Source organism: Hyaena hyaena, unplaced genomic scaffold, assembly GCF_003009895.1.
Source record: "Hyaena hyaena isolate Hyena2069 unplaced genomic scaffold, ASM300989v1 scaffold_831, whole genome shotgun sequence".
NCBI lineage: Eukaryota > Metazoa > Chordata > Mammalia > Carnivora > Hyaenidae > Hyaena > Hyaena hyaena.
Window position 1 is genome coordinate 295,958 of NW_024081468.1, and position 20,410 is coordinate 316,367.

At 55.6% G+C, this 20,410-nt stretch overlaps 1 protein-coding gene across 1 annotated transcript in view; it reads left to right on the forward strand.

Annotated features, from left to right (window-relative positions):
* TRABD2B (TraB domain containing 2B) overlaps positions 1-20,410 on the forward strand; it is a 210,195-nt gene that overhangs the window by 174,424 nt on the left and 15,361 nt on the right. The window contains exons 3-4 of the mRNA XM_039219772.1: positions 2,056-2,202; positions 8,413-8,587. Of these exons, the coding sequence (XP_039075703.1) occupies positions 2,056-2,202; positions 8,413-8,587 (322 nt within the window). The remainder of the gene's footprint in view (positions 1-2,055; positions 2,203-8,412; positions 8,588-20,410) is intronic.

Below are 20,410 nucleotides of genomic sequence, written 5' to 3' on the forward strand. Positions count from 1 at the left end.
AGGAGGTTTTCATGATCAGAGAGTGCTGAGTAGTTGGGTATTTGAAGACGTGAGGGCTGAGAAGGAATGAGGTCACTGACCACAGCAGTGTCCAGGTCACGGCCTCACAGGCCCTATTGAAGAGCTAGGTCTTTATTCTAAGGGCAGGAGGCACGTGTGAAAGTTTTGAGCAAAAAAAATGAGGGAAGACAATCAGATTTGTGGTTTTTAAAAAAAATTTTTTAGTATTTATGTATTTTTGAGAGAGAGACAGACAGAGTGAGAGCAGAGGAGGGGCTGCGGGAAAGGGAGACACAGATTCAAAAACAGACCCCAGGCTCTGAGCCGTCAGCACAGAGCCTGATGTGGGGCTCAAACTCACAAACTGCTTGATCATGACCTGAGCCAAAGTCTGACACATAACTGACTGAGCCACCCAGGCGCCCTTAGATTTGTGCTTTGATAGAGAACACATTGAGGGTTGACAGAGGGAGGCAAGCGGCAGATGGGCGAGATGGGGGATGTGTATTCAGGAGGGCACTCGTGATGAGCTCTGGGTGTTGGACGGAAGTGATCAATCACTGAATTTCTGAAACCAATATTGCACTGTAAATTAACTCACTAAAATTTAAATAAATTTAGAAAAAAGGTGACCATGGCAGAAGACTATGGGATGGGGGGAATGGTGGGGGGCTGCAGGGAGAGGATGGGTTGCAGTGGGCCCAGAGAAAGGTGCTCGGTGTGGTGAGAGGGTGGGGACTGTGGTCCAAAGAGATGATGTGCAAACAGAATGAGCAAAGTCTGAGGACCGGTGGGCAGGCTAGGCCAGGCGAAAACAGGGATGGGTGGTCTGACGCTGTCTCCTGACCTTCTGCACAGGAATTGAAACAGCTTTTCCCGATATCCGTGCTAAATAACCCAAATCATGACCCGGCTCCTCCCTTTTGTTGGCCAAAGGGGTCTGGGATAGGCTGTCACATGAAGCTAGCTCCAGTCCCTTCCCCTCATGGGCTTCAGTTGCCCCATCTAAAAATGAGACTTTTTTTTTTAAATTCAAGTTTATTTATTTATTTTGAAAGAGACAGAGCAAACAGGGGAGGGGCATAGAGAGAGGGAAAGAATCCCAAGCAAGCTCTACACTGTCCGTGCAGAGCCCGATGCAGGGCTTGAACCCACAAACTGTGCGATCATGACCTGAATCAAAACCAAGAGTCGGACGCTTAATCAACTGAGCCACCCAGGTGCCCCTAAAAATGGGACATTTTAGGTGATCTCTCAGGGCCCTCTTCCCTTGGGTGGGCCATGTTCCGTTGGAGCTGTGGTCTTCACGTCAGAAGCAGTCAGACCACTAACGACGTACCCAGGGAGCCTGTTGCAAATACCCATCCTGGGCTTCACCTTAGAGACTAACCCTGGTGTGGGGACTGGGTTTCTGATATTCTGGCAGAGCACCCCATGTGATCCCGATGCCAGGCAGGCCTGGCTAGAGCGCAGCTGTACTCCCAGGGCCTGGAGTGGTGGCCCAGAGCACAGAGGAGCTGCAGGAAGCATGCTGAGGGCCTGCAGGGGCCTGGTTCAGAGAGGCCCCGCTCGAAGGCCTTTGCCTGGAGTGAGGGCCACTCCTGGAGGGATGGGCATTGGGTTGGGCCTTGACATCTAAGTGGGTTTTCGGTTTGTTTTGTTTGTTTGTCTTGCTTTGTTTACAGTGCTCTTGGTTAAAACTTAGTCTGTACTCATTCTAGAACTTTCCTAAGCACAGGAAAAGAAAGGAGTCGAAAGAAAAACTCACCCGTCATTCTAAAACCCAGACACAACTAAGGTCTCCTGTTGCCATGTTATTAGAGAAGACGTTGCTAGCCAGAGCAGGAGCAGGGACAGTGTGGGCCGAGGACAGGAGGCGACAGCTGGCTGAGCGTGTTGTGGGGCCAAGGGACACGTTCAGGCCCCACCCGCCTTCTGTGTCTCAGGATCTGTCGCCCCACAGTCCAGCGTGAGGAGGTCAGGCCTGGGGGTGTCAAGGCCCTCCACCAGGGTTCCTGAGCACGGCCCTCATCCATCTCTGTTTCCTCTGTGCAGGTGCTGTTTGCCCTGAACCAGACCCTGCTGCAGCACGAGAGTGTGAGGGCAGGGAGCCTGCAGGCCCCCTACACCACAGAGGACCTCATCAAGCACTACAACTGTGGGGACCTCAATGCCGTCATCTTCAACCATGACACATCCCAGGTGAGGCGCCCCTCCTCCCACACCGATAGCTGAAGGCCGGGCCCATCTGAACCCACCTAGCATTTATTAGACACCTACTACATGCCAGGTGCAAGCAGTCTCTATGCCGTGGGAGGCAGGACCTATTGGTATTCCATTTTACAGATGGGAAAACTGAGGCTCAACGAAGCAAAGAGACTTACCCAAGCCCACCCCACTTCATTGTTGCGTTCCAAAGTAATCAAAAGCAGCACTTGAGTCTGGCGTGTATGGTAGTAGCTTAACTTGTAAGAACCAGGGCCTCTGAGCAGTTTGGCATCTGGGGAAGTTAGAGCCTAGGGGGGGAAACAGCTCACGGTGAGGGCTTGAGCTGGACTCCAGCCAGGGGCATTCTGTCTTGAGTCAAGCCCTGGAGGAAAGACTACCCCGGCTGGGCAGAGAGTGAGAGGCACCCTGTGGAGCTGAGTGTGACCACGCCAGGTGTCCCCTTTGCCCTCAGTAGAAATTCCAAGATGCTTCATGTAGCACTCACGTCCTTCTGGGGCTTGCCCTCTGCTGACCTTATCACAGCCAGGTGCCCCACCACATAGACCTGGTTCTGCTGACCTGCACTGCATGCCGTTGACCCGTGTAAGCCCCTGCGCCTTTGTTCAGGCTCCTCCCTCTTCTGTTCCTACAGCTTGGCCACAGTCAATTGTTACCCCCTCTCAGAAGCCCTCCCTGACTGCCTAGGTGGAGTTAGATAGTCCCCTAGGTCCCTCTCGGCCCACTGTGCTTCCTGTCACAGTGCTTGGTTAACCATTCCTTCAAGAAGAGACCACTTCCCCTCTCAGGACAGCGCAGCAGCTCCCCGTTTTTCTCAGTGTCCATAATGGCCTCTGTGGCCCTGGAGTCTTCCCTGACCCCTGACCCCATGTCCTCTGCCCTCCGCTCATACCCACCGCTCAAGCCTCATGGGCCTGCGTGTTGTTCCACGAGCACACTGGCGTGCTTCACCTATTCGATGGCTGTTCCCTCCGCCAGGAATGCCCTTCGCCGGGTATCACCACAGCTCACACCCATCTTAACTCAGACATCACCGTCTCCGTGAGATGAGCCCCAACTCCCCGAACTAGAATTGCAGCCTGATCCTGCTCCCACTCTCTCAACCCCTTTATTATGCTCCCCTCCCCCCACCCCACGCCATGGTCTTAATTATTTTCTCACATACTTCCATATTGTGAGTCACTGGTAAGTGATGGTGTGTTGTTTGTCCATCCCTACTAGAGCCTAAGCTCTCTGAGGACAGGCATTTGCACCTGTTTTGTTCGTCGGTATATTCTGATTGGCTAGGGCAATGCCTGGCACAGAGCAGGACTTAGTAAACAGTTGCTGAATGAATGAACGGAATTGTTTGTAAATACCAAGAACAGTGCAATGAAAAGAGATGTGGGGCAGGAGGGGGGTTGCAGAGACAGCTGCCCTCATGGGGCCGACAATCTCCTGGGAGAGACGGGGACATTCCACAAGCAATGGCATCCAAGTGTGACCCTCGCTCCAAGGGAGAGTAGAGGGTGCAACAGGGGCCTTTGGCAGAAGCGGGAGTTTAAACGGACTCAGGGCAAGAAGGAAGGACGCCTGCAAGGTGAGAGGTCAGAGAAGAGCCTGACTTGGCCACGGACAGGAGGAAGAGGAATGTTCCAGCAGAGGCAAGAGAGGGCAGGAGGTGGGGTGTGGGTGGGGCTGGAGGTGTAGCCAGGGACCAGGCCAAGAGGTTCTGTGTGTGCAGGCCACCCTCTAGACCCCGAGCAACCCTCTCTCCCTCCCAGTGCCCAGCACAAGGCACGGCGCAGCGTGAGTATCAGGGAACGGCCGTCGAGGGAGCAAAGGTGGGTGTGTGTTGTGCTCTGTGCATTGTAGACAGTGAAGAGAAGGATCTAGAGACCTTGCAGAGGAGGCTCAGGACTCTGAGAGCTCCGAGTCTGAGTCTGGGTGTCCAAGAGTTCTGAGCCGGAGCCCTGCCCGGTGTCATTTGCTGGGAGGAGAAAGGCTGGTGAGCTCTGTGGCCGAGGGGACCTGGGCAACACTCCAGACGACCTGGCTATGAAGGGCTGGGCAGGACCAGGCCCTGCTATGTTTGCGGCTGCTGCGGAGCTAAGAGAGGGCAGAACGGGGTAACTTCAGGGGATAGCGAACTCACGCTTTCTTTGAGCATGCGTCCAGGACCACTGATGTGCCTCTGGCCGGTGAACAGCACTGGGGTCCCCGGGCGGTGCCCATACTTGAAACAGGACAGAGGGTGCGGTTGGATTGGCCCACTCAGGTCAGAACAGCAACACAGGCCGCACTCTCCCTGCCCTCTGGGTACACAGGCAGAGGGCAACTAGACACCCCGTCCCCAGATGCAGAAAAGCCTAGAATCGGGGTAACAAGGCTAAATCCAGTGCTCGGGTTCTGACAGAGAAAGGGCCCAGGTCACATGGGGCTGCATCTGTAGCTGGAGGCCTGGAAGGCTGTGGGAGGCTGAGGACACACGGCTGGAGGGGTGCAGTCCCCGCCTTCAGTCAGGGAGGAAGTGGTAGTGAGCTGGGCTTGAGAACGGAGTCTACCAGGTGGGGATGAGGGGTGGGGGTGTGGGAATGTGGGGGGTCCGGGAAAGATTTGCAGAGCAAGGGGCAGAGCAGGGGGTGGGGGTGAAAATGCCTGCTGAGGGGCAGGAGCCCGGAGCCCAGGCTTGAGGGTGATGTGGTCAGAAAAACGCCTCTGGCCTCAGTGCAGAAGACGATCAAGTGGCCAGTGCAGAGGAGAGGTGCAGGGCCCAGGATGGGGGGCAGGCGCTGGCGCTGGGTACACCTCAGCCTTGATCTGTCCTGCCTCACCCCCCACCGTCCCACCTTCAGCAGCAGCTCACGTCTCAGCCTCCCGAAGCTCCCAGGTCACTTGCACCATTGATGCCCTGCAATAGCAGGGTGACCCAAAGGCCCCGTCCCCGGGAAGCCTCGTCTGAGCCCTCAGCCTGTGTTCGGTGTAGAGCGGCCATATACCTATCATCCAGACCCAGCCCTTTGGAGAGTGAAAGGTCAAGTATAATCAAGAGTCTGAATCATTAACAGGCATGGAGCAGTCTACCCTAGCCGTGAACCCAGACCGTCCTACACGAACCAGGGCTCACAGCTGTCCGTTAGATGTCTACTCAACTCCCACACCCCTGTCAAGCATGGGCCCTGCAGGGCTCTGACTCCCTCTCTGGGCCGTGAGCCCCATTCAGGGCAGCAGACCCTGTCAGAAGGTGCTGCGTGGCCCCTAGCCTGACGCAGAGCCAGACCCATGGAAGGTCCTAGAAGGGGTCTGTGGGATAGATGGGCTAAACAGACGGGATGAGGCCATTGAGGCCAGTGACATCAGCAGACCTGAGCGCTTGACCACCAGACCTGACGCCGTCCTGGCCAGGGGAGCCTCTGCTGAAGGTCCGCCCCACGGCCCTACTGCCGTCCCACCTCAGACCCATGGCTCTAAGGCCCTGGGGACCTGACATGTCTTTAAAGTTCTATGGTGCGTCCTGCACTTAAACTTATCACGGGAGATTTAAGGCTCCTGACAAGTCTAATGACATCATTAATTTGTTTCCATCTCAGCCCGGGCTTCAACCCAAGTCCCATCCTTGGCCTGGAGCCAGGGCCCATCAGCGTGAAACATGCAGAGAACGTCAGGCAGCTGCCGGGCAGCCCGGGAAACCCCGGTGGCTACCCCAGCTCCTTGGTGGCTTTGACATTGAACTTTCTGGTTTTTGTCCTTGTTAAATTTTTTCAGCTCCCTAAGGAATGACTGGAGATTCATCTTTCCACAAACACACATTCATGGTCAGGAAGCAGAGGAGACACTTGGGAGAAGGGAAGGGAAGCAGGCATCCTGCCTGCATGGCTCTCTGATGGCTCTGAAGGCTTCCCTTTGTCATCTCCGGCACTACCCCTGCCCATGGCCACCCTTCCCTGTAGCCTCTGCCATCACAGGGGTGAGGCGATGAAGCCAAATCCGTCCCCAGGCTAGTTCCACAAAGCTGACACGTAGTCGGGATTCTCTCTGTGCTCTGCACTGTGCTAGTAAGCACTTTCTAAAACTGATCTTATTTAATCCCTCCAACAGCGTGTATTACTCCCACTTTACCAGTTTGGACACTGAGTGTCAGACGGCACGAGTAACTTGCTAGTTATATAGAGGCAGCCCAACTGGTAAGTGGCCAAAGAGGGATTCCAGCCCAGGTTGTCCTGGCTGTCTGACTTCAGGGCCCGCATTCACCACCACCACCGTGCATTCATTCACTGATTGAACAAACGTTCGTTTCTTGGTATAACACCATCCCATGTTCCTTCCCACACTTGAGGAACAAAGAGGGCCATGTTTCCAGAAATAACCCTTCTGAGCCACGGCTCGTCCCCCAGTCAGAAGCCTTTCCTGTAGCTGCATCAAGTCCAAGAGTGACCTGCTTTGTCAGGGCTTCCAATCATCCCTTTCATCATTGGTGGAGGAGGTGAGAGCTTCATGCCTTCATTTATCCATTTGCCAAATAGTCCCCGGGCACCAACTCTGATTGGGCACTGGAAGGGCTGCTGTACACAGCTGTGCAGGTTGTACATTTTAGGTCACATTAGTCATATTGTTGCCTTGTCATTCCAGAACGGCGAATCAGTCCTTTATGACAGAGAAGTCCCTCCCCTTCCACTCTGGGGAGCACCCTGGTCCTTGGCCAGCAGATATCAGAGACAGATGTCCTACCCCTGTCCAAATCTCTGAAGGTTCAGCCTCTGCTGACGTCTCCATTTTCCTCAGAAAGAGTGTTGACAACTTGTCAGTGGCTCTAAAAGCCATATGGCTGGGCCGCATGACCTTTGGGGACTAAGCCCTGTAGGAATTTAGTCTCCTAGTGCCATTCTCTATCTAGCGCTCCCATCAGTGAGCTAGGCCTCACGTTCTGTGCTTCAGCTTGAGCTGATGAAGAGAGAGAAATAGAAGAGGAGACTCCAGATGGAAGGCATCCTGAGCACAGGGCTTGGAATGACACTTAGGTGTTCTGGGGAAATAGTATATTCTGGCTCCCTGCCTCAGTTTCCTCAGTGGCCATGGCTTCTTCTCAGGCTCCACCCACAACTGGAGTCCACAGTGCTGGAAACACCTGGGCCCAGCAACCAGGCCGGAAGGACAAAATCCTGGGAAAACCCAGGAGGACGCAGTGCAGTGAGGAAGGACAGAACAACTCTATGTTCAAGGTTCCAGAAACCTCACCGGGCACCTACTTTGTGTCAGGCACTTGGGGCCCAGGAGTGACAAAGGGCATGTCCCTGGACTCAGAGAGTTCCCTGCCTAGTTTAATAAAATGCCAGCCACATAACTGGGCGTGGATAGCTAACCCAGAGCTAAGAAATGTGGAAAGTTCCAGGGGGGTTGAATAAACCCTCATTATGGGATGAAGCCACGGTCCTGGACTTTAAGTTTTCAAGAACGGACGGAGGAATTTGGTTGTGCTCTGAGAAGTAGTGGGGCTGGGGATGGCGAGATGGTAGTGCCAACCGGGGCTCAGGCATGGGGAAAACCAGAGGCCATGACCCCTCCTGTTGCCTCTGGAGGGTGGGCTGGGCTGAACACAGTCCTTACAGCACCCGCCATCGCAGATATCCCCATCTTACACATGAGGAAACCAGAGCTCAGAAAAGTTAAGTACGTTGGCCAGAGTCACACAGTGACAGAACCAGGCCTGAATCCAGGCCAGCCTGACCCCGGGCCCTCTGACCATTCTGCTACACCAGGCAGCTCAACCAACCCCCCGGCCCTGCTCGCTGACCTGAATTCCTTGCACACCGGGCTGGGTGCCGGAGGCAGGACAACGAGGGAGCTGAGAGCCACCGGCCTCACAGCCTTTCGCATCTGGAAGCTGAGGGCCAATCAGGTGGAGACACAGCGAGATTCGTGGGAGGCAGCAGGCCAGGGCTCACCTTCCCCGGCTGCTCCTTCGCTAGCTGTGTGACTTTGCACTTGTCCCTGGACCTTTCCACTCTCTCTGGTTTTGTTTGTGAAAATAGAATAACAATACTCCTCTCAAAGCGCTTTTGGGTTGATTAAAACCACACACAAAGTGGATAGACCCCTGAAGGGCCGTTCAGTAGAGGTAAGTTGCCCGCTCGGCTGGGCCGTGTGGGTTTGCTCAATGCCATCTTGCCCCAGAGGGCACTGAAGGCAGCCTCTGTCTTGCCTTTACAGCTGCCCAGCTTCATCAACACCACCCTCCCGCCGCACGAGCAGGTGACGGCACAGGAGATCGACAGCTACTTCCGCCACGAGCTCATCCACAAGAGGAACGAGCGGATGGGGAGGAGGGTCATGGCACTTCTGCGGGAGAACGAGGACAAGATCTGCTTCTTTGCCTTCGGAGCAGGTTTGGGCCGGAGTGGGGAAGGGATTGCATGCAGGATCCTTAAAGGCTGAGAGATGGGTGAGCCCCTCTCCTGACCTCTGCTTCAGGAAGGAGAAGTAGAGGTCCAGAATGGAGCAGGAGAGGCCACACAGCACCAGTCTCCTGTTTCTGGCCGAGTGCTCCTTCATAACAGGCCCCGTCAGCCAGAGGAGTGGCCTTGCCAAGGTCAGGACAACTTTCATCCCCCCTTCATGCCCCAGGAGGCCGTGTTGAGAGCCCAGAACCAAAGCCGGCTCCCACTGCCCGCCCAGCCTTGAGCCATCCCCGCCCCTGTCCCTGGGGGGACCCAGGGCCAAGCCCATGAGCAACGTGGAGCCAGGTGGGGAGAAGGCAGACTCCAGCACCCCACGTCCCAGCTCCAGAGCCCAGCTAGGCTGCGTGACCTTGGCACACTGCAAGCAAGGTCTCCGGCCCCTCTTCTGTGAATGGGCAGCGATAGCAAAGACCATTTGATGAATCAAAAATCTCTACCTCGTGGAAGAGTTATAAAAATCAGCAGTAACATTTAAATAACCTAATGGGGGGAACTCAGAATGGCAGCTACCTTCTCCATCCTCAGCAGCATCAAGAGAGTTAATACCAGTTTTGTTGTCCCACTGTGGACCATGAACTTGGTCCTTCTCCTGAAAGCTCTAGCCTCTTTGTACAAAGGGAAGTCTAGATGTCAGAGCTTGCTCGGCATCTCCCTCGCTGTCCCTCCATTCTCTTCCTCCCTCCTCTCCCTCACTCCTTCTTCCTTTCCCTAAGGCTGCCTCCCATGGTGACAACAATGTCTATGATGAGACCAGGGTATTGCATTTGCCTCCTTTGTTCGTCAGCTTTTGCTCGAGAGTCACAGCAGTAGAAATGTATCTCTTGCTCACATGGGCGCAGTCCACCGCCTACTTTGCGAGAATGAAGCCGGGGCCACCATGCCTTGCGGGGAGACCTCACTGCCACCTCGTCTCTGCTTTCCCTTCCCCAGCCCCTTGCCCGTGCACTTGCCGCCTGCTCAAGCGTCCTCGCAACCCTGTGTGAGGCCCGCCTCTCCCCGCCCTGCCATTCAACCCCATACCCTTCAAGGAAGAGCCAGGCTCCTCTGACTGTGCCTGTCCTCCCTCCTGCGTGGCCCCTGTCACGGGAGAGGCTCATGGGTCAGCCCCTTGAGGCCATACCTGCAGCTGGACAGAAAGAGTCCCAGCTTGTGTTGGCACTGCTGTGGCCCGGTGTGGGCTGTGGTGGATCCCATCCCCTCTTACAGCCTCAGTTTACTCATCTGAACAGAGGTCTTCAGAAAGCGCTAGGGCCATTGATGATTCCAGGCACTATTCGAACAGTTTTCAGAGAAGAGAGGGATTCCTGTCGGAGAGTTTGGAGGTGCCAGCAGGAGTAAGACTTGTCTGGCCACATGGAGAGGGCCAGGCTACCCTCCAGGTGCAGCCTCCTGGGGACCTGGCATGAGTCAGGACAGCTCTGGGGACAGGTGCAGGAGAGGGAGTGCTCCCAGACACACCGTCTCACTCCCCGTCCGGCTGCCACCCGAGCCCTCTCCCCTTGAGCACCTGGGCAGTGTTCCCACTCCAGAGCGGCCCCCTAGGGGCTACAGGAGGGAGCCATTCGGAGGCATACCAGCCTCCGGGCATCTCTCCAGGCCTCGGAAGGCCCTTAGTAAGCCTGATCCTTGAGAGAGTCCTGTAAGAGACCCAGCACTCCACGTGGCCTGCCAGGGTGCCAGGGTCTCCCTGCCCCACGTGTCCCAGGGCCTGGGGCCAGAGCCAGCTAAGGTCTGAGGCCAGCTCTTCCCTGTGGGTGGGGAGATGGGAAAGCCTGGAGATGAAAATCACAGTGGTGTGGGTGGCCCTGGACACTGGCCGCCTTCTCCTAAAACCCAGGTCCTTGGAGACACAAGCGTCTGCTCAGGCCCTCGGCCAGCATGTGGGCACCATGCGCTCCTCTGGCTTCTTCCCATCTCTGGGGTCCAGCTGGTCCCTGGTTCGTCCTGTTGACAGACCACTGAAATGACTCCTGTCCGTCTGCTCCATCCTTCCCCATTGCCATGGTCCCAGTCCAAGCCTCCATCAGCTCCAGCCTCCTCGGCTCCACTCAGCCTTCGCCGCCTCCAGGCCGCTCCCCACGACATAGCCAGTGACTGCTGCTGGCTCTGTCTCCTACCCGCTCTGCCTTGAACTCCGGGAAGGCATGCACCACATACTCCTCCTGTGTCCGAAGCATTGTGTGATAGGTGTCAAACTTGATGAGTGTATGAAGGAAAGAATGAGGGAAGGCACGAACAAGTGGATGAACGTTGGCCAGATGCTTCCTTTCTGGTCTCCTCTGGGCCTGGCAGACAGGGCAGCAGGAAAGTTGGGGCCGTGTGAGCCCCACCTTGGCTCCTGGAGACCTGCCAGCCAATAACACAAGCCCAGAGCCATGTGCAGACCTGGCTGGCAGCTGTACTAGAGGCTCCTGAAACAAACGTTCTACCCCGCACTACACATCTACCCTTGACCTGAGAATTTCAAAGATGGATGCAGACTCCAAGCTCAAGCCTGCCCCCCTCATTCTAGCTCCAGATAGACTGAGGTCCCTGTAGGTCAAGATATGGGTCAAGTTCATGGCAAGTCAGGGAGAGAGCCAGGGCTGGACCCCAGGCCCAGGAGCTATGATCCAGGGACTCTGTTCTCACATGCAGTCAGGGAGCCGGCTATACAGACCTGTGACGGCCTCTGTATTGGCATGGAATGTGTCCAGGCACAGTGCAGAGGGAGAAAAGTCCATGCCTCCCTCACTGCATTCTTACGGGTATGTAACTCCCGAGTCCCGCATCCTGTGGCAGCTGAAGATTTACGTGAAGCGCTAGGACAGATACCCCTGGGCAGCCTGCAACTTGCAGATGCCCTTCGGACACCCCCACTCCACTCCCCACGCTTCTGCCTGGGCGCCTCTGCAGCCCCAGCCCAGACCTTCCTAGACCATAGGGTGCGGACTCTTGTTGCCCATCCTCTGTCTGGTCCTCAAAGAAGGCCCAGGGTCCCCCAAGGCTATGGGAAGGAGGAGGGACCCATGCCGCTGGAACTGTGCCCAACCGTCCCAGGTGTGTCTGCACATGCAAAGGTCTCTCAGATCCAGGTGCAATGTGTATCTCTAGGAAATGCCTTAGAAAACAGAAACATAATGGTAGGCACCTCTGACCCCGCCCCAGCCTGGGCTTGCCTGGTGTCTGAGCCAAGCCCCTTCTGATGCTCTGCCATTTGAGGCCAGCCTCAGGCTCCATGGCTCCAGCTAAGGCAGGCCCGAAAGAGAGCCTCCACCTGCCCCTCCCCACCCAGTGCCATCCAGATTCTTCCTCAGCCCACCTCTGCTCCAGAATCCCTTCCTGAAAGGCCACAGGTACAGCTAGGCTTTCCAGTGCTGAGAGCAATCTGGCTGCCCCTACAGAGAGATTCAGTACAAAGAGTAAGAGCTTTGGTGTCAGGGTGCTTGTGTATAAAGTGCGGCTCTACCCCTGTCTGCGGAGAGACATCGGGAAAGCCACTTCACCTCCAAGGGCCTCAGTCTCTCGTCTGCAAAATGGGGATAATACACCTGCTTCATCAGATTGTGCTAAATATATTTGTTTTAGATCACGAATTAAAAGTCTCTACCATGGTGGAGGGACTCTTATCATAGAAGCTCCTGTGTGCCAGCCGCCACCCCAGGCTCTTAGCCTACATTAGCTGCCATCTTCACAATGACACCAGGAGATGGGTTTTATGATACTCATTTTGCAGATGAAAACTAAGGTCCAGAGAGGAAGAATGGCTTCCTCAAGGCCATGCAGGCAGACCTTCAACTGGAATCTGGTTTCTCAGGTCCCTAGTCCTAGCCATTTCCTCCATACACGGAGCCCTTGCTCTAGAATTCCGGAAATGTTGATGGGTTTGTGGGAAGGGTATCTTTTTAGGCGGCACATCCCACAGAAGAGTACTCTCCTTAGTGGTGTTTCTGGAGCGAGCCACAATCTGACCCCTTCTGGGGGTTGCTCGGTGGGCTCAGAGGCAGGTGGGGTGTGAACATGCGTGACAGTTCTGACCAGGCCTGAGGGACATCTGGGGGTGACATCAGACAGAAGCCCTGTCCTCCAGGAAGTGGCTGTGGCCAGTGTGCAAACCCAGGCCTTCTGGGATGGCCGAGGCCACTGCCCAGGAGAGGAGTGTCCAGGGGGAGGGAAGGCCCAGTTCCTGACTACCAGCCTCAGGGACCAGCTGAGGGCCCCCCAAGATCTTGTGCATGTTCTGGATTTCTTCTGCTCTAGAAACAACTTAGGAAAATAGGTACTAGGTGGTGAGGTTTTGTTAACTAAATTTATTCAGTTTCGGGCTTAACTAATATTCTGAAATTACCTCCTTTCTACCATTCTTGAAGTTAAACATCTTTTGCTTTAAAAAAAAAAATGTGAGGCACCTGGGTGGCTCAGTCAGTTAAGTGTCCGACTTTGGCTCAGGTCATGATCTCATGGTTCATGGGTTCGAGCCCCACATTGGGTTCTGTGCTGACAGCTCAGAGCCTGGAGCCTGCTTCAGATTCTGTGCCTCCCTCTCTCTCTGCCCCTCCCCTGTTCATGCTCTGTCTCTCTGTCTCTCAACAGTAAGTAAGTGTTAAAAATTTTTAAATAAAAGTCTTAAAACAAATGATGGTGATGTGAGGCAAAGGGACCTTGCAAAGCCCTTACTTGGCAAAATAAAAATTTGTAACTTTATTGCTCGCCCTACCCACCCAGCTGTTCTTACTACCGGAGGGAATTGAGCATGCCTGAATCATGATGGAAAGAAACACAGAGGAGGGGTGAGGCCGCTCAGCGGGGAATATTACTAGCCCAGGCTTCCAAGAAGGTAGGAAGGGTGGGGCCAGAGCTCAGGTAGAAGGTCTGGCCTGGGTAGAGAAGAGCACTTCCTCATCTGTCCTGGAAGGACGGAGGAGGCTGGCAGACGAGTAATTTGCTAGTGGAAAAGTAACCTGATGTCTCTCTAATCACAGCTCTGCTCTGTAAGGTAGAAGGTGAAGGCATCGGCAGAGAAAGAGGAGGAAAGTGGGGGGTTGCTGGTTTCAAGAAAGAACACTTGATGTGAACGCAAGCAAGACTGGCCATAGAGCTGGCATGGACGGGGAGCTAAACAGCTTTCACCCCCGGGCCGGCAGACACTGATTGGTCACGATGCCCGGAGCGAGGTGGTGTAAGGGGCGATAAGACCAAGTCAGAGCTCAGCAGAGAAGAGGCCCCAATTGACTAGTGATGTCTGCGCGGACCAGGAGCCGAGCACAAGGCTGCTTTGCATCTGCTCTGACCGCTAGGAACACAGACTGCTGACTGGCATCAAGGGCCCATGAACCCACAGTGGCCTCTCGTCACGGGTTGCACGGTTTTCTACACAACACCGAACAGCTAGGGTGTGAATGCCAGGCCTTCTCCAGTTTTTATCCTCGCACCTGCTGCTCTGTGAGCATCTCGGTGAATGTGAACCCCTCCAGGGCAGGGCCCTTACCTCCTCAGAATCACCAATAGCCAGGGGATGTTCTGCGAAGACAAACCAGACCAAATCAGCCAGAGTCAAGTTCATTACGTTTAGTCATCCCGTTAGTCCCTCAGGCCTTGGAGGGATAGGGAGGTCTCAGTCCCAGGCATGAAAAGAAAATGACTATTTTGTCCCTAGCTCCAGGGAACTGGCCCTTCTGGAGCTGTTTACTTATCAGCCATCCTGGAATCTGGGTTAGAATAAGTAATGCAGGAGCTGGCAGAGCTGGGTTGGAGTACAAGCCAGATTCAAAGGTGGACCGGATAACCACTAGGGCCCATTCCCGGCAAACCCTAGCGCCGGTGGTTACCGTACATTCCAGAATCCTAAAGAGTTCCCATCTGAATATGGTTCTACCTTCTGACATGCCAAGCCTTTCAATCCCATTGTTGAAGGGTTGGTGGCTCTAAGAACCCCGCGTTTTGCTTTGGTTTGCTTCAGTCCCTCTCTGATCCCATGGGAGGATTTTGGAGCAAAGAGCCTTCCAGCATCTGAGATCCCTCCCTGTCGGGCAGCTGCCGCCTGTGCCCACGAGAAGCAGAAGTCCAGGCAGAAAGTGGGATTGGAAGAGTTCTCAGGTGGGCTGTGTGAGCAGCAGACACAGGTGTGGGTGCCGATGCCCCAGTGCCCGCACACCTAGCGCCCCCAGCCGCCAGGCCGCTCCACCTTTCTCACTTCAGCCCGAGGGCCAGTGCCTCAGCCCCGGACTCAGAAACACGCCGGGGGCCGGGGCACATTAGTCGATTGGTGGTGAAGCCACGGGCCCGAGAGAAGGGGTGGAATCCCAGCATACCAAATACCAGTAATGTCTGTTTTATTCATAACAGCAGCAGTAGCTCCCTGAAGGTGGTACCATCGTGCCTGAAGGAAGTTCATATGACCTCTGTGTCCTCAGTTCCTCTTGGAGGGAGACAGGATGGTATTTATTATTCCATTTGACAGATGGGGAAGTCGAGGTGCAGTTGGGAAGTGAGAGAAACAGAACTGGAGTGAAATGTTGGTCACATATTAGACCATTCTTACTGATGGCCAATCTCCTCCCCTCAAAATGAAAAATCCAGCTGCTGCTTGGGCCCTCTGTTGTGCCGAGAGTGCCCTTTCCCTCCTGTCCCTGGGCTTCCCACCACCTCCGCCCTGCGCCCCCACAGCCCTGTAGGATTTCCTTATCACAGGTCTGCTTGTGCTCAGCACTCTGTCATCTCCCAGTCTAGAAGGGAAGGGAAGTCAGAGAAGGCTTCCTGGAGGAGGTAAGAACGAGTTAAAACTTTTCTGATGCAGATCCAGCCGCCTTCCAGCTCCTCATCATTTCCATGGCTGTCAGAACAATACCCACACCCACCTCCCTCCCACCTGGGTCCCCCACTCCATAGCCTCAGGGACAAAAGCCCCTCAGAGCTCGTCTAGGAGCATAGAAGAGCAGTCAGTCCCAGTTAGGGCCTTTGTAACCTTAAAAACAAGGGACCAGACAAACAGACAGCATACGCCCAGCCACTTTCTCCTCTCCCAGGGGAACGCCCATGGCCCGCCACATTCCTCGTGCTGGAACACGAGGCCACAGCGTCCGGAAGTGTCTCAGAGTTTCCAGCGGCGCTTCAAAGGGCCCCGCTCCCCACCATGTGCACATCTGGCCGCTGGCACGCCTGCTCGGGGTTGTGGTCCTTGGCCGCAGTCACCCTTCCGGTTTCAGCCCAGGGCAGCCGGCCAGCCAGCCAGGGGAGCACCCATCTGTTAGCCGGGCCCTAACAAGGGCCAGCCCTGCCCTCTGGAATGGGGGGAGTAAAGAATGAGGACCCATGTCCCAGGCTGGGTGTCGGTGAGCCGGGGTATATGGAATATCAGCCATGGGCTCGGCGCTCCTGCTGGGCTGTGACGAGAAGGCAGGAGACGAGAGTGGCCTAGATTAAGCGTGTATGCTCAGAGCCAGACTGTCTAAATTAGACACCTAGTGCTTCTCCGTACAGGTAGTCGCCTGGGCAGGTACTTCGCTCCTCTGACGTCAGATGTCTCCTGTCTAAAACGAGCCTGAGAGTCGGGGGGCCTGCACCTGTACGGGTCAGTGCCCGGGGCAGCGCTGTCCCTGGATGAGTGTGAGCTCTTGTCATTATGCCTTGAGTCCTGGGCCCTCAGGGCCCACGGTCCCCCTGGGACAGGACTGCCCCACAGGAGAGAGCAGGGCCATGGGGGGTGGGGGGGGGCAGAAGTATTCTGTGGTCTCCCAGGACCCAGATTGGACAGAGGTCGCCCAGAGACCTCCAGAGCTGGCTTCAGCTCCAAGTAACAGGGAGGCTCAGGGACAGGTTGGCCACCGGGAAGTTCTCCCAGGGTCCCGGGTGCTGTGATCCCAGGCAAGGAGCCTCTGGATGTTGTAGAGGGGTTACCCTGGCCGTGGCTCGCCCCCTGCGGTCACAGAACCATCACAGGCTGTCTCTGGGGCTCTCCCTCAGCGCCTCCTGGTGACCTCGAGCCACACTGCACAGCTCTTGCTTGGGGCTAGAGCTGTGTCAGACCCCAGGAGGAAAGGCCTCCATGTCTGACCCATCTCAGGGTCCCCAGGGCCTGGGACACGCCAGGAGGTCCCAGCAAGGGCTTGCAGAGGAGGGGCTGCTGGCTCCAGGCTCCTCAAGGTGCAGAAAGCCCCCAGGGCTTGTTGTCCTCACTGATGGGGTGGGGTGCAGTCACGAGGCTTCCTCACCTCTAAATAATATTAATTGAAAGAGGATCTGGTCCAAAAGGAATGAAAAGGCCCCAATTTAAAAGCCTCGGGGCTTTAAAAAGAACCAAGAGGATTGGCTTGGAGGGATGGGTCTGGGGGAGGGGGCATGCTTCTAAGAGGAAGTACACAACAGCGGGAGGTCTTGAAGGGGACCCCCCAAACTGGGCAACTGTCAGACAGGTGTCAGAGACCCAGAAGCAGCTCCAGCCCCTGAGGGAGCCTGCCCCGTGCCCAGGGAGCCCCAGCCTCATCAGCTGCCTCCTTATGGCGCCCTTGAAACAGACATACTCCAAGCCGTGAGCAGGCGTAGGCAAACCCCGGTTCTGCCGCCCTCCATCTGTGTGACACCCGGCAAGTTCTGCTGCCTCAGTAAGATCCTAGTGAGGTCAAGTGAGACTATGAATCAAAGTGTCTAATTGAGTCTGAGTTCTGGAGAAACTGCAGGTGGGGTTGCTTTCCTTGATATTTGCACCCATCATCCCATTATTTAACAGCAGGGCCAAGCTGAGAAGCTGAAGGCTCAGGGCTCTTTGTTTCTGACATCCTGGGTTCTGGAAGTCTCCAAAGAGAAGCAGGTGTGAAGGGGGCAGAACTGGGTTCCACCCAGACACACCCAGCTCCCTGGAGGGTGTCTGATCCCCCTCTGTGCAGGCCTGACAGGCACTCACTGACTCTCTGCTTACATACCTCCAGGGATGGAACACTCACTCCCTCACCAAGGGGGACAGCTGCCTGGGAGAGTGTCCTTCAGGCCCAGCTTAGTCTTGTCCTGCTGCCTGACCCTCACTACTGCCCAGCTCCCCTTTCACTTTACATTCCAACAACCCAGAATCACTGGTGGTGGGCTGCACACCCACATCCTTTTTCCCTTTGTGCCTGTGCACGTGCTATGTCCTCTGTCGTGAAAGCCCTTCCTTTTCAGCCCCTTAGCCCCTGGTGACCTCCTTGCTGCTGGGCTCTCACTGCCCTGTAAGGGTTTGCATGCCTGCTCCCCCTCCCATCCCGGCACTGTGATCTCTTCCGGGTTGGGGACCATGTGTCTCAGTTCCTGGCACAAGACTGGGTGCAGGGGAGGCGTCATCCTAGCCCTTACTGAACGGAAAATGGCTGGCTGGTGAAAGAAGAGAAAAAGGACCCAGCTCTGCTAGTTTCCCAAGCAGAGCCTCCTTGGGAGATCAGAAGCCCTGCGGTACCCCCAGTGTCCATGGATCTCCGGGTCCCCCCATCCAGCCCTCCTGTCACACTTCCTCAGGAAAACAAACACCTCAGTCGCTTGACATCCGGCCGGCTAATCCTGGAAGCTAGATTAGCATTTGAAAGTTTCCCTTGCATTAATATCAGACAGAACATAAATACGAGCTCAGGATCCCTCCTCCAGGAGGAGAAAACATGTGTGCTGGTGGAGGGGAGCCCGTGTTACCTCGGAACCTTTGTGGGAACATCTGGTTCTCCCCTCTGCCCGGCCCCCCAACACTGTCTCGAAATCACCTTGTTAATTGGTGTATCCTTCCTGCTGAGCGCTCACACACTTTCCTCTCCGATCTGGTGAGCCCTGGAAAGGACACACGTTGTTGACAGCCTCCTGCCCCCAAATGTGACCTCAGGATCCCTTGCAGATGCTAATGCTTCAGAGCAAATGTTCGAGAGTGTGCAGTGAGCTCAAACATCTCTGGGTGGGAGTCGGAGCTTGGCCTTTCACCAGCTGTGTGACCTAGGGCATGTCCTTCCCTCTCCTCTGAGCTCTCATGTCCTTGTCTGTAAACTGTGGGGGAGCCCGGACAGGCTCCCAAAAAGGTGAAGTGAGATGACATTGGAGAAGCGCCAGGAGACTCACTAAGTAGGAGTTTGTGTTCAGGCTGTCAGGTGACTGAATTGTAGAGATGGATAGACCCAGGAGACTATGTAGGGCAACTGAGGCACGGAGAGGGGAAGGAAACTGCCTGAGGTCACATAGCCAGTTGGACTGTTGAGCCACGATTTCTGTCCAAACCCCAGACCAGGGTGCTTGGCTCTGCCCTACTCTGCCTTCCTATGTCGGAAGGTAAACTCGGGCTGTCAGGCTGGGGTGAGCGACGGTGAAGGCTAGATCTGGCCAATGCTCTGTTCTCTGAGCCCTGTGCCTGGTGCAGGCCTGCCTACACCTGGAAGAGGGGAGCCCTTTCTCCCACTAAAACCTGACCACGGGGCTGTGCCCACCCATGCAGAGCAGGACACCTTCCCGTTTGCATACAAATGTCCCTAAGGTGGCTCGCTGGCTATGGGCTTGGAGAGATGATCACCAAACTAGCCCCATCTCCTCTAGCCCTGCCTGCCCTCTCCCCCCTCCACGTATGTCTCTGCGATCCCACTCATTCTGGGAGTCCTAGCTACATGGGTTCCTCCTCCAGGAAGCCTTCCATGATGTTCTTAGCAGATCAGTCTCTCCTCTACCATGCGTGCCCCTTGTTTTCATTTCTGGGTTCTTTTTCTTTCTTTCTCTCCTTCTCTCTCTCTCTGTCTCTTTGTATCTCTGCCCTTGTTTTTGCCTTTTTTCTATCTCTTGCTTTCTGTTTCAGTGTCTCTCCTTTTTTCTGTTCCTCCTGATGTCTCTGTGTGTCTCTTACAGCCAGTCTCCCAGTCCTTCTCTCCTGCTCTCATCTGTCCATCTTCTCTCTGTTTCCTTGTGTCCTGGTGCTTTTTTCTTCTCCCTGTCTCTCCCTGAGAGTGTCTCTCTTCTCTCTCGGCCTCTGTAGTCTCTTCTCCCCTGCTCTCTGTCTCTGTGGCTCTGTGTGCCCTCCCCCCCCCCCCACCGTCCTCCCTCTCTTCCCTCCTCTCGTCGTGCGTGTAGCCTCGGCAGATGAACTGGAACGTGCCTTCCTGCAGAGAGCTGGCCCAAAAGCAGCTGTCAGTGCTGGAAGTCGCCGCTGAGCAGTAAGCCAGGCAGGCTCGGCCCCAGCACCGAGGGGCCCCTTTGGAGCCTTTCCACTCCTCTCTGCAGGTTCCAGGATGGGTGTGGTGACTTTTTCAGGATTTGTGACCTTGGAGGCAAGCCCGGGCCCTGTCTGCCAACCCCTGGGGACAGCACTGGGCCCCAACTCGGGCTTAGTGCAAGGCCCGAGCTCCTGGGATTGGCGGGACCCCAGGAGCATCTCCAAGAGGCCGGGTGGGGGCCACGAGGGGAGGGCATCTGTGAGCTCAAGTCTTCTGGGGATAGAATGAGATCACGGCAAGGATAGGGAGTAACGGGTTTTGTCATTCATTCATTCAACAAGCGTTCACGAAGCCACCGCTGTGTGCCAGACTTGGGCTTAGCCCTGGGACCAAGGATGAATCAGGCATGGCTCCCGCCCTCGAAAAACTCACAGTCTCCCAAGCGGCTTGCTGGGAACGCGTTCTGACAGGGGCGGCTCTGGGCTACGGGAAGACCATTCCAGCTTCAATGAGGTCACAAGGAAGACCGTCTGCCGTGGTTCAGGCAGAAGCTGCCAGTGGCCTGGGCTGGTCAAGCACGGTTAGGAGGCAGAATCAGGGGGCTGCTGGGATTCATTGGATGAGGAGATG